The sequence below is a fragment of the Pantherophis guttatus genome, chromosome 2 (assembly GCF_059756535.1).
Source record: "Pantherophis guttatus breed Tessera chromosome 2, ASM5975653v1, whole genome shotgun sequence".
Classification (NCBI taxonomy): domain Eukaryota; kingdom Metazoa; phylum Chordata; class Lepidosauria; order Squamata; family Colubridae; genus Pantherophis; species Pantherophis guttatus.
In genome coordinates, this window is record NC_142064.1 from 164,494,342 (window position 1) to 164,508,760 (window position 14,419).

Genomic DNA, 14,419 nt, shown 5'->3' on the forward strand with positions numbered 1-14,419 from the left:
TATAGAATAGAAGGGAAAAATTGAATTTGATTAAGATTAGAGATGAGGATGAAGGGTAATATTGGTTTTTTTAAAAAATAGATGAGGAATAAATATGGCAAAAAGGAAATATAGAAATTGTAAATTTAATTGAAATGACTAAACGCTGTTTAAATTTGTGAACCAGCCAAATATTCTGTTCAAAGAAAATACATTGTATGTTTGTATGTGTGTTTCTAATTATTGCTATTTATTCATATTTGTTCTCTTTTATTCTTTAAAGTTTAACAATTCATTCTTTATCTTAATATCTTTATATTTGCTTGGGGTTGGCTTTCTTCCCTTTCATCTTTTTTATTGTACAGCAATCTTTCTCCTCAAACCTACCACCTCTCTCTTTTCTTTCCTTCTTACTTTCTCTTCCCCCCACCCTCTTTTTCTCCTCCCTACTTCCTCTTTCTTTCTCCTTCTCCTCCTCTCTTCCTCCCTCTCTTACCCTCACTCCTACTCTAATTTCCATTCCTTCATCCCTCTCTATTGCTGTAATCCTTTAATGCATATGGACTACTCAGAGGGCTGAAAAAGTTATTTTTGACTGGTCCTCACACTTTTGACCAGTCCTTGAACTTATGACTGTCCTCACATTTTACATTTTTGCCCTATCTTGTCATCATGGTGAAGAGAAGCAGTTGTGAAATGAGTGACATGGTTGTTAAGAATGCTGCATGGGCATAAATGTGAGGATGGTCATAAGTGTGAGGACCAGTCAAAAGTGTGAGGACCTGTCAGAAATGACTTTTTTCAGCTCTCTGGTTAGTCCTTTTGTGCATATGGACTACTCAGAGGGCTGAAAAAGTTATTTTTGACTGGTCCTCACACTTTTGACCAGTCCTCGAACTTACGACTGTCCTCACATTTTACATTTTTGCCCTATCTTGTCACCTTGTTGAAGAGAAGCAGTTGTGAAATGAGTGACATGGTTGTTAAGAATGCTGCACGGGCATAAATGTGAGGATGGTCATAAGTGTGAGGACCAGTCAAAAGTGTGAGGACCTGTCAGAAATGACTTTTCAGCCCTCTGAGTAGTCCCTATACACATAGCCATGGCCACCCGGTCACATGACCAGGTAGCCACGCCCACCCAGTCACATGGCCTCCAAGCCACGCCCACACAATAAGCCACGCCCACAATGGTGTCCTTCTTACCAATGTTAAAATCTGTTCACCTTACCCTATAGACATAGCCATGGCCACCCGGTCACATGACCAGCTAGCCACGCCCACCCAGTCACATGACCAGCTAGCCACGCCCACAAAATAAGCCACGCCCACAATGTCCCTCTTTACCAATGTTAAAATCTGGTCACCTTAGATTAGGCTTACCGTAGCAATGTGTCATTTCTTCATGAACATGTCCATTTATTGACAAGTGGAGCGTATGTCTTATAGATGATAATTAAGTGGGGTGATTTATAACCCAGGAGACAAAAATAAAATTCAAGATTGTTTTAATATATTTGGCAAATGGGCTAAAAACAAGAAATTTAACAAATACAAAATGGTGTACTTCACATGCAGAAAGCAAATGCACAGGGTCAGAATGGGAAATATATGGCTTGGTAATATTGTGAAAAAAATCCTGAATTAATATTTGATTGCAAACAAAATAGCAATCAATACTGTGAAAGGGCTGCAACGATGGTAAAATGCAATTTTGGACATCAGCAAAAGCATAGTTTCACTTTATTCACTTTATCAGACCCACCTCAATTTTTTTTAATACAAGTCTTATTAATTTTTTTCTTTCATAATACATATTTTATGAACAGAGTGTTGACCGGGTGACAACTTACACATCTTATACATAATCATAATCATAGTTATAATGTATTTTAATCTTCCCATTTTTTTTCAATATTCATCTCTTTTATATAATCCTTTATCACAAATTAGTCATTTTGCACCATATCTTATTATTTCATTTTCTGCCATGTTGTTCTCTTTCCATAATTCTTTATCATTTTTAATTTTACTTACAGATAAGATCATTTTACGTTTTATATTTCTCCTCAGTTTCATTTATTCCAGTTATTTACCATCTTTCTTCATTTCCGGAAGTATGTCTCTAATTACTTTTTCCCAATCATTAACATTTGAATTATTCATCTTAATTTACATTGTTATCAAAATTAATAATGTTGTTAAAGTACTTATTTTCACATTTCCATCTGCTGAGATTTATCACAAACAAGTTCTATTCATTCTTTTTTACAATAATAATTGCTTACATGATTTCAACGTTGTTATTCTCTTTACAATTGATATTTTAAATATTCATCTTAATTTACATTGTTATCAAAATTAATAATGTTATAAAATTACTTATTTTCACATTTCTATCTGCTGAGATTTAATATAAACAAATTCTATTCACTCATCTTTTTGATATAATTGTTTATAGTCATTTTTCACCATATCTTATTTCAACTTCTGCCATATTATTCTCCTTACATATTTCTTTATCATTTCATATTCAATGCTTTCACCTAAATAACATCAAAGTATATCCTATAATTCTTCTCTCTTACCAATACAGTAACAATTTAAATTCAAGACTATCAAAATAACTATTTGTTATATTGCCTATTTTCCCATTCCCATTCATCAATCTACCTTATTATATATATTTAATAATATTTACCTCATCATCATTCATCTTTAACCATTATCTCTCAATCTTTTCCCATTTTCTAATAGTTTTTTTGCTCGACCCTTTATCTCGCTCTAACTTCTCAATTCTCTTTTTCTTCTTTTTATATATGTTACATTTCATCTTCTGGCTTCCTTTTATCTTTTTTTTGTTGTACTTTTTGAGCATCCCTCACCAAAACTTTCCCTTGTTTCTCCCAGATATTTCCTTTTTCCCTTTTAACTGTTTCTTTTTTAGGGGAAATTTCCCCCCCTTTCCTCTCTACTCTTTTTACATTCCCAAAAATTTCTATAATATTATCTATCTGATTTTTATTTTTTAATATTTTCTCTTCAACATTGTTAACTTCTTCTCATTTACAATTCCCTCTTCAAACTCCTCTTCACTTTCTTTTTCTATATCTTTCAGTGAATTTTGTTTCTTTTTTGCCTAATAAAGATTCACGCATACTTTTAAACATCAAAATTAGCTCTTCATATATCTGCAACTCCATTTTGTAGCAATTTATAAGATTATTAAAACCTCCCCAATTGTATCTCTTTGCAATTAGCAAAATTTAAAGTCTATTTAATTTTCTTATATCTCCTCTTCTTTTCTTTTCTTCTTTTTCTTCTTCAATTATTCCTTAGTTCTTCAAATTTAAAATGATCTTCTCAATTATTAATTATCCAAATTCAGCAACAGTCAAATCCAATTAAAAGGCTATCTTCAATGAGAGAAGGGAAATGAAACAAAATCTCAATTGTAAAACACAGTCACTCCTTAATTGTTCTCACAGTCCAAATTATCTTCTTCTATATGGCCAAGGTCGAATTTTCCAGCTGCTATTCTGTTTTGTCTATTTAAGTAGAGTATTATAGTTCTTTTTCTTTCCTCCAGCAGATGGTACTCTTCGTTTTTATTCCATTACAAAATAGTCTGTTAAGTCCAATTAATTATCAAAATATCCAGAAATTTATAAAATCCTCATATAAGTTGTTGTTTTCTTCTGAAAATCACTTTTTTTCCCTTTTGAAATATTTTACTTTTCTCAATTTTCCAGATCTAAAACTTCTTCTTAGGCTTTTTATATTACAGTCCCTGCTTTTTCTTTTTTCCGCATGTGTTTCCCCCCCAAATGCCAGATAGCCGCTACTTCAAACTCAGGAATTTCTTTTAAAACTCCAATTTCATTTTTTTCTAAATAAATCGGCAATTATCTCACCCAGTTCTAGCACTCTGTCCAAATACCGCTCCAGCTCAATTCTTAGGTCCAGTTGTCCCAGCTTCAAGGTGACCACCATAAGATGGCCACCGCCCCCATTGCCGCTTTGAGAGAGCTGTTTCTGTTCCAGCGAGGAAATTGCCAATTCCTTGCGGTCCATGAAACACCTCTCCTTTCTTCACCATCCCTGCAAGATGGCTATAGCTTGAAAGCCTCCCGGCAGCGGTTTGTCCAGCTGGATTTCACGTGGCTCATCAGAGCCCGCTATTTTCCAGTCCGTTCCCGCTGCAATGTCAACCAGAAGTTTTTCACACCTACCTCAGTTTAATGTCCAGTTCTGAGCATCACACTTTAAGAAAAAAATCAGACAAACACCAAATGATTCATAAAACATCGAACATGTTTTGTAATGAGCATGATTAGGGGAATAGAAAAATGTTAGGAAAATTTGAAGAGTTTAACAAAAAATAATGTACTCCATTAGATCTGTCCAAGCACAACTCAGATAGCTATTTGTTGTGGTATTTTAATTTAGATTCTTGCATAGAGCAGACAATTGGATTTGAGGCCACGCAGCCACTTCTGACTCTGTAGTTCTTTGATTTCATAATATGATTTACGTTATTTGAGTCCCACCATTGTGATTTTTTTTATAAGCCATAGTTTATGTCTTAGGTAGGTGAATTCAGTTGGTTATGGCTTCATGTGATATGTAAACTCAGTCAGTTTACAGTAGATGGAACTTACAATGCCAACTTTAGGACTGGTGTGGTTTAGAGCTTTAGGGATTTATACATGGAACAAAATAAGTTCCCAATCTTGTGGATCAATGCCCTTTTCTCACATGACCCATTTGCAAGGCTGCTATCCGCAGTAGTTCTAAATTATCCTCCTTGGGAGTGGAGGAACCTCCTTTAAAACATTTATTCTAGCTGTCGGGCATATACTGTAAAGTACTAGTACTTAACTACAGAGACATAGTCCTTAGATGTGTCATGAAATATTGCACTCTGATAGTGCATCCTTGATGCTATCAGGAAAAAAAGCCTGAACTGAAAAGAAGAAAAAGCCAAAATGCTGATTTACTCCAAAGAGGTAGATTTAGGGCAATTTCTGTGTCTGTCCAGTTTTCAGCTTCTCTTTTCTTACTCCAAGCAGCACAAACACAAATACCAAGCTTTCAAGTAGCTGGTTAGTTGGGTACATATACATTTTGCCACCAGTCCTGAAGTATGTGGAACATGAATTCTTTTATTTAAGAAAAGGAGAAGTTCCAGAAATAATTAAAATAACCAAACATTCTTTCAGCAGCATACCCAATCTCCATCCTAGTATAAATTGTTGGAGAAATACTCCGCAGGGCCCCTCTGTCTTCTCTGCCACCTGGATGATGAGGTTTGAGTCTGTTTTTCTACTGCCAGGACACAGCTCAAAATCTCCCAAACTTTATTAAGAATCTGCACAGTCTTAGACACACAAGGACTTGTTAGGTAAGGTTCCAAAGTGAAAGTCCCTGAATACACATACAAGCAAACTTATATAGTAAATTTCATACAAAAGCATTTCAAATGGTGCCATAGCACTGGTTAATCTACATTTGATCGTTTACACATTTCTAAGGAAGTAAAAAAATCCCTCCAAAGTTTACTTTCGACTATCATAATTTCCAGAACAGTCTTCTAGTGGGGTTATTCCATTATCTATAACAGCCATTTTGTGGTACAACTTGCATCTCCACTGCAACCTTGAAACTGCATAGCCTGAGTACCTGTTTGCTTTTCTATTCTGGGGTGTTTCACTGAACAGTATTTCAGCTAACTTCGCATCCTAATAATAAAGTCATTTTGGCCTCTTTATTAGAACTAAATTCCACATGAATCCCACCCACAGTTTCTCTGGGTCCATCCATCTATTACAAAAACCAGTGTCTAAATTATCTCTTTAAGAAGGTATTTGTAGGTATTTGCTCTTCTACCTCAGCAGATGGCAGCAGCAAATCAATTTTGCTGACCGTGGTGCTAAGTAGATTTGTGGGGCGGGGGAATGCCTTCCGGTCAGAGTTGGCTTCTGGTGACTTCCTGGAGTACTTCTGCAGTTTTCCTGGCAAGTTTTTCAGAAGTGGTTTGTCTTGCTCTTTTCTAGGATTGAGAAACAGTGACTAGCTCAAGATCCCTGGGCTGATTTTATGGTTCTGGAGAACTGATAGTGGAAATTTTGAGTAATTCGGAGAACTGGTAGTAAAAATTCTGACTGGCCCCGCCCCCATCTATTCTCTGCCTCCCAAGTCCCAGCTGATTGGGAGGAAATGGGGATTTTGCAGTAACCTTCCCCTGGAGTGGGGTGGGAATGGAGATTTTACAGTATCCTTCCCCTGCCACGCCCACCAAACCATGCCCACCAAACCATGCCACGCTCACCAAGCCACACCCACAGAACCAGTGGTAAAAAATTTTGAAACCCACCACTGAGTAGAACTTATGATGCCTTTAACCACTATACCAAACTGGCTCTCAAGTAGATTTACTTTAATTGCCCAAAATGAGAAGGAGCCTGGTAGTAACTTCTCAGAGTAACATATTTTATTAAAGGACCTGAACTTTTGTGAACTCAGCCTACTTTTAACTCAAGTCAGTAATAGAATCAGTCAAGGGCTTTTTGTGGCTGAGAAGCTGAAAAAAACCCACATCCCACACTAAGGCAATGCCACTTCTGTAATGTTGCTTTAAAACACTGTGGATGCAGTAATAAGAAATCTAACAATCCACACATGTATTATCCGTAGCCCCTATCAAAACATTTCATCAAAAATGTATACAAAATTATGTAACTTCTACAGCTTGACACTTTTTAGCTTAAATATTTACAGAGTTAATCTAGAACACAAATTTCTTTGAAAACAAAGTTTAGTCTAAAGTGACAGACACTGTTCACTTGTTTTTAGATTTACAGTAGTGTTTCTGATGTATTAGTTTCAGACTCACTGGTTACTTATTTTATCGAGAAAATTCTTTTTTAAATGTCTCCATCATATTACAGATAAGTTCAAAGACAGTTTCTCAAATATCATTCACTGTCTGTAACATATCTGCCTGTAGCAACAGGACATTTGCATTCAATAACAGTATAAGATCACTGTAAGAAATTACAACAGCATTTGGTATATTTTAGCTCCTTAAATATTGATTTGCAGACCTCCTTAGATATTGATTTGACACAACTGAATGACTTTTATTCTTTCTCAAAAATCATTTTTAAAAGATAAAATACAATAAAAAAACTACTTATTGCATTTTCACATACAATATATTCTAATGTTGAAAACTACAGGTTTTACACCTTTAGTATACTGAAAGGGGAAAAAAACTTACAGTCTACATGTCATAAAGCTTAAGTTGTTCTTTGATATCAGATTCAGACATATCTCCAAAAGTGTCTGATTTTTCCTTTAGAAGGGTGAAGATGGCAGCCAGCTGCTCTCTCTGAACCCTGCCAAGAAGAGAACAACAAAAAAGAGAAAAATGGAGATACTTTTGTTTTGAGACACTGGAGTTTGACAAGATAGCTTGCAATATGGGATATTTCCTATTTAAAATTTAAAAAAATGCATGATAGAGATGTGTGAATAAAAGTTTTTTTTTACCCTAAGAATAAAAGACTGCACACATTTGATCTGAAATGCTGGGAATCTTGGTTTAGAATCTCCCCTGTCAAGATGCTTTTTTATGCGGGATGACCCCTCATACTTTTTAGACACATTTTCACTTTTAGGAAGCTACCCCTTGCATGAATTCCCTGATACCATGAATTGCAATGTATATTTTGGGTTGTGAAAAATTACACAAGGCACTAAGACTATTCACCTACAAATTAAATAATTTAAATGGCTGAACAATCACTTATTGTTCACCCGTTTAAATTACAGCACATGCTGTAAAGATCATTTTTAAGAACAAGCAACAGCTAAGAAATCCAGTGTACCTTACAAATACACTATTATAGTACTGCCACATTATCACTATTTTCTGATACTATTAATAAGGATATCCAGTTGAAATGTGGACACAACTAGAGTCAAATGAGGATGCTTCTAAAGTACTGTCATTCAGTGGCCTGGAATATGACATTAGATGGATCTCAGCCTGGACTGATTATCTTACCCACCCTCTTAAGAGACTCAATCCATCTTCTCCTAACAGGTAACCCTCAACTTATCATCACAACTGGAATCAGAATTTCCATCACTAAGCTATGGAGTTGAATGCATCACTTTACTGCAGCAATACCAGCAATCCTGGCTGCTGTCATAACTCGAGATGTATGGGTTGTTAAGTGGGAAGCAGAGGGAGTCCATAAGGAGCATGGGGGTACTGCAAGGGAATGAGGCCTGGCAAAGGCAAGCCATGCATGAGTTTCAGGGAGGCTTGGGAAAGAGGGTATGGGATGTGTGATGTGTGCAAGCACAGGGAGGCTAGGGAACAAATATGCTGTGGCTCAGGGCCTCCTTGGTACATGGAGAAGAAAAAGCCCCTGAGCCACTGTGCAAAGCTGCAGCCACCCCAGAAGCCTCAGCTGCCCCATCCCAGTAGTGCTACGCAAAACCATTATGCTATGGAAAGTGCCAACAGCATGGCTCAAAGCCACAGAATTCCAGGAAGTATCAACAGAATGGGGCAAAGCCACTGTGCCCCAGATAGTGCCCAAGCCTCAGCCACAGTTGCCTTTGCCCCTCTGCATTCTGAGCCCAGCCCACCCTTCATTCTGCTGCACCACACAAAGCGCCAACAGCATGGTACAAAGCCAAAGCATCCCATAAATTGCCCCAGCTGCATAGCTGCCACCCATGAAAAGAGCTAGATGGGTAGAGGGGAGGTGAAGCAGCACCCCTGAGGTTGTAATTGTGAGCAGGCTGCCAAGTCCCCTAATTTGGATCGTGTGACTGTGAAGTGCTACAACAGCCATAATTTTGGGGACTGGTGGTGTAAGTCACTTTTTCAGTGCTTCTGCAACTGCAAATAGGTGCTGAATAAATGGTTTCTAAGTTGAGGACTACTTGTAGCGTTTTAACATTAAATGAAACATGTTTACCCAGGGCTTAGAAAATATTTCCCTTATCTTAGTTTAACGGGGATTCTCAGCTTCCTTCATTTTTCCAAAGTTTGCTTGCTTCTGCTGAGTATAAGTGTGGCATGGTATTCAGGATTGCTGCTAATGCTGCCCTACTTCTTGAATGGGCTGTGGCCCCGAGCCCTTTTTTGCATTCATTAATGCTTGTAGATCTGTCTCTTAATCTGCCTCTGCCATCATCTGCCAGAACTCCATATAACTAAGAGGGCATTTTTAAAGTTTCTAAAGTCTCTCTCTGATGTTTGGGCTAATTTTCAGATGGCCACTACTCCTTTTCAAGCTCTCAAAAAGCAGAGGTGTCAAGTTTCAGATGCTCCTAGGATCTTTTTTTTTTTATCTAAATGCCTATGTGCCTATAGCACCACACTTGTCAGTCCACCAAGGGGAAAAAACCCCAACAAAATCATGCCAAGTCATAATGTGGCATGTTTATTTTTAACAGTGTAAAGCACAGGTGTCAAACTCGCTCTGTCATGTTGCCATCATGTGCCGTTTCGTGACATTTTCCCCATTCATGGAGCTGGGGTGGGCATGGCCTGCGAGTAATGCATCCGGCCCATGGGCCACTAGTTTGACATCCCTGGAAGGGTCAGTCCAGTTGCCCAGATATGTAGACAATTGATTTCTTTAGCAATTACAGTGGTACAAATTATAGCCCTGCAGATGCATACAGGCCAGAGATTTAGGAACTGACACTGGGAGAAAAAATCTTCCTTTTATTGCACTTCTAAAAAGACATGGGTTTACAACAAGCTTGGCTCAGAAACATTACCAGCTGTGAAAAATGCTTAGCAAAGTTTACCTGTATGCAGACATGCTTAGGACACTAATACTCCTGTTTTACATCTATACGGTTGTTTGCAAAAGTTTAGCACTCTTGATCAAACTGTGTTTCAATGAATCCCTAATGAAGCTAACAGAACCTTTACCTAGTACAAAATTAAAATTTCTCTGCAAATTTTAATGCATACTTACTATTTATGCGTAGCTGTTAATAGATCCAAAACAAAACAATGGTGAATATTGCAGGTTTAAAACATGTGGACACCTTTCCAATCAGTATTTGTAACATCTCCTTTGGACGAAATAACCACTTCCAACTGTTTCTTGTTACCACCTAAGGGTCTTTCTAGTCTTGCTTTTGAAATGTTTTTTCACTCTTACTTGTAGAATATTTCTAGCTCAGAAATAGTTATAGGTTTCTTTGCACGCTATGCATGATTGGGATCTCATTATAGATTTTCAGTAATATTCAAATCTGGGGACTGTGAATGACATTCTTTCTTACAGTAATTTAAACTATGGTTTTGTTTTCTAAGGGCAATCAATCATACCTTTCCCAGTTCCAATTCAAATCTGAATTTATTGGAAGCAAGAGCTGTGTGTATACTATGCACAGTGGTGGAATTCAACTAATTTAACAACCGATTCTCTGCTGGGTAGGCGTAGCTGGGTGGTCATGTGAATGGGTGGGTGTGGCCAACTCGGTGTCACTCACCATGCCTGGCCCCGCCTCCGCTCACCTCAAAGGTCTCAACAAGATACAATGTCTATTTATTTACTACTACTGAACATCACTTAACGGTGGCAAGGAAAATCACAAAACAGAGCAAAACTCACTTAAATCTTGCTTAGCAATGGAAATTTTGGCCCAGTTGTGGCCATAAATCGAGGACTACCCCTAATGAGGATGTAGGATAAGGAGCCTACTTTGATTACCTTTGGGGTGACTTTTGAGAAACATTTCTTGAAAGGGTGGGACCACGGTGGTTTCCACCATGGTGGAAACATGCTGGAGCAAGAGGGGAGGTGTCCCTTTAGAAAGGCAAGAGATGGGCGCACAGACTGAACACTGCGGCTTGTTTTGTAGGATCTGGAGCTTAGCAGGAAGAGTTAGAAAGTGGCGTTGGTTGCGCCCCTTGCCCTGAAGCGAACTTTTCTTTGAAGCCTGGATGGCCGAGCGCTGCTCCATCTCTCCAGTTGTCCTTTGTATTCCTTGCCGCTGCCCACCTGCCGTCTTTTGCTGGTCCAAGCTAAGAAACTTGAATTTACTTCATGAACTCTGATGCCTTTCCGTCCTTCCCCACTCCCGCCCTTTAAATTTCTCATCCTCCCCCAGGCTCTAAGCCCGATTTAGTGAGATGAAGCAGACGTGCCAGGTGGGGAGGGGAGAGCTGTTTTTTTTGGCTCAGGATTGGCTGCAGCATTGGAGGTTTCATTAAAAGTCCTTTTTAAAAAGTGCAGCCGTAGGGCCCTTCCTGGGGAGCAAAGCCTGACTTCAATGAACTGATCCATCCTGAAGGCAAGCTCCAGAGTTTCCACACACCTCTGCCCTTCAGATTCCAATGAGGGGAGCGCCTGGTGGCGCCGTGCTAAGCAGGCAAATGTGCATGTGCCCACTGCAGTGGAGCAGTGGTCTCAGCCCCAGCACGGTGGTCTCCCAGAAGTGGCTGAGCGGGTGGCCGGCATGCGGGTGGAGGCCCCACAGAAGGCAAGAGGCAGGAACTAGCACATCCCCCAGAGCCAAGGCGGAGGGCAAGCAGGTGGCATGTGGACGGAAAGATGGCGAGAGCCAGACCCATAAGGCAGCCGAGCCTACTGTGTGTCCACACCGAGCGCAGGCAGCCACGGTGAGCAGCGTGAGTGAGGTACGGAGATCAGCTGGGCCGCGTGGCCAGCATGGTAGGCCAAGGCAGGCAAGTGGGCAAGGCACAGAGATCAGCTGGGCTGCAGGAACTGCGTGGGCTGGGCAAGTGAGTGAAGGAACTGGACTGGGGACATAACTCTAGGCACTGGCCAAGGCGAGATAAGGAGTGACTGGGAGGGGCGGAGAGCGGTAGGGCCACCTAATGTTGTGATTTGCCGGTTCTCCGAACTGCACAAAATCCTAAAAACCGGTTCACCTAAACTGGTCTGAACCAGCTGAAGCACACCTCTGACTATGCATATTTAGAAACACAATGACCAAACATGAAAACTATTTAAATGTTTATTGGACTGAAAAATGGCAATATACATTTTGAAACTGCTAGAAATTATAGTTTTTTTGTACAAGATCTACCTCCATATTTAGAAAAACAAAAACAAAAACAAAAAACAAAAAGCCCACTCAGACAGCAATGTTTTTCATTATTGAAGAGATAGCTTTTCTCATTGCCACTAGTCATTTTCCTTATATATGTATTGCTGCATACTGAAAGATTATATTGTATATAAGGCATTATTTGCATAGTTAATGGTGTTTTGAACACTGAGTCTATCAATGTGAATTGGAGGCAAAGTGGTTGCTAATAAATATCTCAAAGCAGAGTGTCCTTATATGAATGGGATTTGGTTGCAAACTGTACTATATTAGAGAAAATAGGTATAGGAATGGAAGCTTATTTTTTTAAAATTAATTATGGTCAAAGCTTCCTGCTGTTTCTTAAATAAGCCTGGGGGACAGGGAATTAGTCTAGAGGAAAACAGTTCTTAAACCTATGTGTCCCAAAGAATGATTGACTAAATAATTTCAAGTATTTCCAAATAATTAAGGTTTTGTTTCAAAAAGTAACAGGGAATGGATTATGAAGCTTTCCCTCAAAATATAGGAGAGCAACATTTAAAAAAAGATCCAATCTATCAAACAGGACGTGATTATCAGTAAAATATCAAAATTGATGTGATAACAGAATAGTGACACAACATAAAAATGGTTATATCTTTAAACTTATTTAGGAAATGTAAAATTGGTAACCAAAGGGCCATTTTACATTTCATAGCTCACATTTTCAGATTCCATTCTTGGGAACAGGCTTGAAGTGTCAAGTAAACAAAACCTTAAGCTAATGAAGCACTTTTAATCCTTGCAATTAAAATTAGTCACAAATTGTTATACTAAGACTGCAACCCTATACTCTTATTTAGGAGTACATCCCATTAAATTCAGTGGGACAAACTTCTAAATACATGTGTTTAGGGTAAATCGTTCTAGTTTCTTAGGACATCCTTCTATCCAAGATGAAATACTGTCTCATTTCTAGGAGGTCAGAGTATCACGCAACCAACTTTCCATCTGTGAGTGGAAGGAACCTTCAGAAGCTTTTATATATTACAGCTCTGTCTTCAAATTTATCTAGGAGGTTTTTTTGGTCCAGGACAGAGTGGTGAAAAGGGGTCAACTCTAGCTTGTTCTACCATCTAGACAGGAAACAGGTCCATTGTATAATAATTGATCACTTTTGTCCAGGTTATCTAGTTAATTTTTTCTTTTCGTTCTGTTTGGGGAGAGGCTGCAGATAATAGAGTACTGAACACTACGAAGTGTGTTTGCTTTATTCCCCCCGAGATCTTATCTTACATCCAAGAACAGAACCCTCCTAATGTAGCCTGTTATTTTCTCTAGCCATATAATTCTCCAGACCAGACACCCCAACTTGTTCCAATCTTGATATTATAAGGATTGATTCTGAGGAACTCAGCTTCAGCCAAACAAAAAGTCTTATATTTTGAGGGATATTTTTCGGTTGTGTTTGGGGTTTTGCCCTTTTTTTTTTTCCTCAAGCCTTTAAAAATGCCAAAAGGTAAGTCTTAGGAAGAGTCTAGGGATAACTTCATATAGTCTTCAGTTCTGCAAAGAGAAACAAGAAGAAAATAAAGAGAATACATTTTAATTGTGTTACCTTGGGTCAGTTATATATTACTAATGCTTTTATTTTTTTAATAAGAGAATAACTCAGTGCAGGGAAGGAGTCTTAAGGAAAGTTTCTAGACCTTTTGGGCATACACAAATAACATAAGGATGCCTCAGGTTTTAAGAGGTTACTTCATCATTTGCAGCAGGATAGCCTATGCCCAAGAACACGAGTATCTACAGCACATCTAATTTTCCATCAGGAACTCTAGCCCTATAAAGTGAAAACTGACAACTAGACATTTGGGGAAAGGAGAAATACAGAACTGTGTCTGTATTAAGTACTACCTTCTTTAGCCATCCCATGATTTATTGCTCAGATTCATGAACAAGCCCTATTGGTTCAGATGTGGGGATTCAATATGAGCTGCTCTATTTGTCAGAAGCCAGATTTAAGCCCAGAACTGGAACTTGCAATGAAGGGGACTGTCATACTGCATAGTTATCAACAAGCTCCTTTTTGTACTGGAAATTCATCCAACTTCTTTCAAAATTCCCGTGAATGAAGCAAGATGATAAAACTTTCGTTCATACAGTCCCATGGCAGATGCCAATTTTCAAATGTCCAAAAATGTAACCATTCTATGAATGCTACTTTCATTTTCAATTGTGTATTTTTGCAAGTCAAATACTAGGTTCATAAATATTAAGAAAGCACAGACTTGGTGAGGATCATTGTTGTGATAATGTGGATACTTGTAAACCATTCATCATAGACTGCTACTGAAAA

General features: G+C 38.4%; 1 protein-coding gene and 1 long non-coding RNA gene across 5 annotated transcripts in view; one reads left to right on the forward strand and one right to left on the reverse strand.

Moving 5' to 3' along the window:
* The window catches only part of LOC117660465 (uncharacterized), a 28,880-nt gene that overhangs the window by 2,798 nt on the left and 11,663 nt on the right, over positions 1–14,419 (forward strand). The window lies entirely within an intron of this gene.
* Positions 2,825–14,419, reverse strand: part of MXRA7 (matrix remodeling associated 7) — a 64,087-nt gene continuing 52,492 nt past the window's right edge. For 2 of the 4 annotated variants that reach the window (XM_087887205.1, XM_087887206.1), the window contains one exon: positions 11,993–13,626. In XM_087887205.1, the coding sequence (XP_087743331.1) occupies positions 13,587–13,626 (40 nt within the window). In that variant the 3' untranslated portion in view covers positions 11,993–13,586. Of the gene's footprint in view, positions 7,380–11,992; positions 13,627–14,419 lie in introns of those variants that run through there. The other 2 variants (XM_034408561.3, XM_087887204.1) reach the window with 2 other exon arrangements.